This window comes from Crocuta crocuta, unplaced genomic scaffold (genome assembly GCF_008692635.1).
Source record: "Crocuta crocuta isolate KB4526 unplaced genomic scaffold, BGI_CrCroc_1.0 scaffold2174, whole genome shotgun sequence".
Taxonomy (NCBI): domain Eukaryota; kingdom Metazoa; phylum Chordata; class Mammalia; order Carnivora; family Hyaenidae; genus Crocuta; species Crocuta crocuta.
Genome location: NW_027532818.1, coordinates 106,054 through 108,501, shown reverse-complemented (window position 1 = coordinate 108,501; position 2,448 = coordinate 106,054). Strand labels below are relative to the sequence as shown.

At 42.7% G+C, this 2,448-nt stretch overlaps 1 protein-coding gene across 7 annotated transcripts in view; it reads left to right on the top strand.

The window, feature by feature from the left end:
- Window positions 1-2,448, top strand: part of EGFL6 (EGF like domain multiple 6) — a 117,294-nt gene that overhangs the window by 105,245 nt on the left and 9,601 nt on the right. For all 7 annotated transcript variants that reach the window (XM_077780997.1, XM_077780996.1, XM_077780999.1 and 4 more), the window contains one exon: window positions 1,671-1,997. In XM_077780997.1, coding sequence (XP_077637123.1) covers window positions 1,671-1,997 — 327 coding nt within the window. The remainder of the gene's footprint in view (window positions 1-1,670; window positions 1,998-2,448) is intronic.

Sequence of the window (2,448 nt, the reverse complement as noted above, 5' to 3'; positions counted from 1 at the left end):
CGTCTTTATAGGCACTGAACTTGATGTCTACTCCCTTATTTCATTTTCCTCCAGACTATGTCCAAGTAGTACAATTGAGTAAATTGGATCAGGTGTTATTAGATCCTTTCTTATCTAGTCTTAGACTGGCACATGGCTAGATGGTTTATAAAAGGACAATATATTTGATTTTAAAGATCAGTGTTTTCAGCTCTTTGAAAATTACCTTCTTACAACAAATACTATATGTTTGCACGTATAGGAGGGTTAGGAGGAACTTAATGGAGGACCGCAGGGGAGAAGAAGGGGGGAAATAGTGGGGGAGGGGGAGAGAGGCAAACCATGAGAGACTCTTGAATGCTGAGAACAAACTGAGGACTGATGGGTGTTGGGGGGAAGGGGGGGTGATGGGCATGGAGGAGGGCACTTGTGGGGATGAGCACTGGGTGTTATATGGAAACCAACTTGACAATAAACTATTTGTTAAAAAAAAAATGTAGAAAAGATGAAAAAAATTACCTTCTTACATCAGTTGGGTTTTTTTAATTATCACCAGTCGATCCCTGGACAAGGGGCGTGCATCTTCAGATTCTAGATCTCAGGGAATTTGAACCAGCCTAGAAAAAAATAGCACTTACCCCTAAAGCAGGAATAAACCTACCGTGCAGATAGGACTAGAAAAGGAGTCAGTCACCTACTTAACCCACAAATTCTAACTCTGACCCTGGGGAGCTCACTGATTTGGGGCAAGTGACTTGTCTCTTCTGTAAACAAAGGTGTTGGGCTAAATGACCATTCTTCCTGCGTTCTTCTACACTAACATTCGCCCCACCCAGCCACCCAGAGTCATCGGTCCACTGAGGGGTAAGAGGAATCAGCCTCGAAGTGCAATTCTTTTATTTTAATTTTTTTAGAAGTGCGTTTTTAAGGCAACTTAATTTAATGGTGAGAAATTAAAAAATGAACATAAGATAGTAAATATAGAAGCCCCTTTCAGTATTCAATAAGTAAAATCATTTCACTTTAGATCGTCATTGACTGAGGTGAAGAAGTTCAAAGGGGGGAGAGGACAGGGAAGAAAAATTAGGTATGTATACATTGAACCATAAATCGTCATTTTTGTAGGTTACCAATGGTCTCATTATTGGCAGTTTATGTGGTTCGACCTATTGCTATGGTTGTGAACCTTGAACGTCAAATTTGGACAATTCAGTAGGGTTGGCTGGACAGCACCGCTTTGAAGAATACCGGTGTGAATGTAGAAATCGCATAGGACCCTGGAACGTCCTTTGCTTTGGAGTCTGTAGCCCACCTTGGGAGGAGCGGGTATTTCACTGTAGTAGTCTCTGAAACAAAAGAAAAGTATGTCCTCTAATGAAAAATAGGTAAGTCATGACCATAACATTGTAACTGCTTAAAATAGATGCAGATACGGTTCTTCCTGGAATATCAGGTGGTAGTGGGGGTGCCTGGCTGGCTCAGTCAGTAGACCATGTGACTCTTGATCTCAGGGTCATGCTTTCAAGTCCCACGTTGGACATGGCGCCTACTTAAAAAATACGTATTATAAAATATCAAGCAGTAGGCCCTCATGTGATTCCAGAAGCGTTCATTTACTGTACTTTGCTCCATTTTCCGTGAGTGACCTAATCATCAGTCAACGTAAAACTTCCCACCTGCTATTATTTTAGTTATCCCTGAAAATTCTGTGAAGGAAGTCCTCAGAGCTCCTGGTACCATCAAAGACAGAATCAAGAAGTTGCTGGCTCACAAAAACAGCATGAAAAAGAAGATAAAAATCAAAAATGTCATCACAGAACCTTCTGGAACTCCTGCCCCTAAGGTTAACGTGCAGCCCCTCAACTCTGAAGAGCGTGTTTCCAGAGGAAGGAACGCAGATGGAGGTAAAAAACGAAATGAAGAGAGAAAGAAAGAGGGGCTTGAGGGGAAGAAAAGAAAGGAGAAAACCTTGAAGAACCACGTGGAGCGGGAGCAGAGCCTTCGAGGAGATGTGTTCTGTGAGTAATACTTCTGCTATTTTACACATTTTATGAAAAGTGAATTGTGATTTCTCCTGGCGAAAGAAGGAAAGCCGGCTTCATGCCTGAAAAACTAGGTTCAGTGCTGATTCCTAAGAAGCAGGTCCTCTGTAAGGTCTGGAAATGAACAGCCTCTGCAGATTTCCCAAATCATATTTGCTGCTCTGGGAAACAAGGAGGTTAAGTCCTTTCCCCTTCCCCGGGGGGCTTCCTGTGCAATGCCTCTTACTTGCCATGGCTGTCCATGCTTCACACCCTCAGACCTTCAGGAAGTAAAAAGGCCCGCTCGATGCTAGGGGAAATTCACAGTCGTGTGGTTACAGTTTAAAAAGCCAAAATGATGGTTGTAGGGAGGAACATTCTAGAGAGGAACTTAAATTTTCTCCCTGAACTGGTTAACTGCCCTTTTCACCCGTTGCTGTGTGTGGGA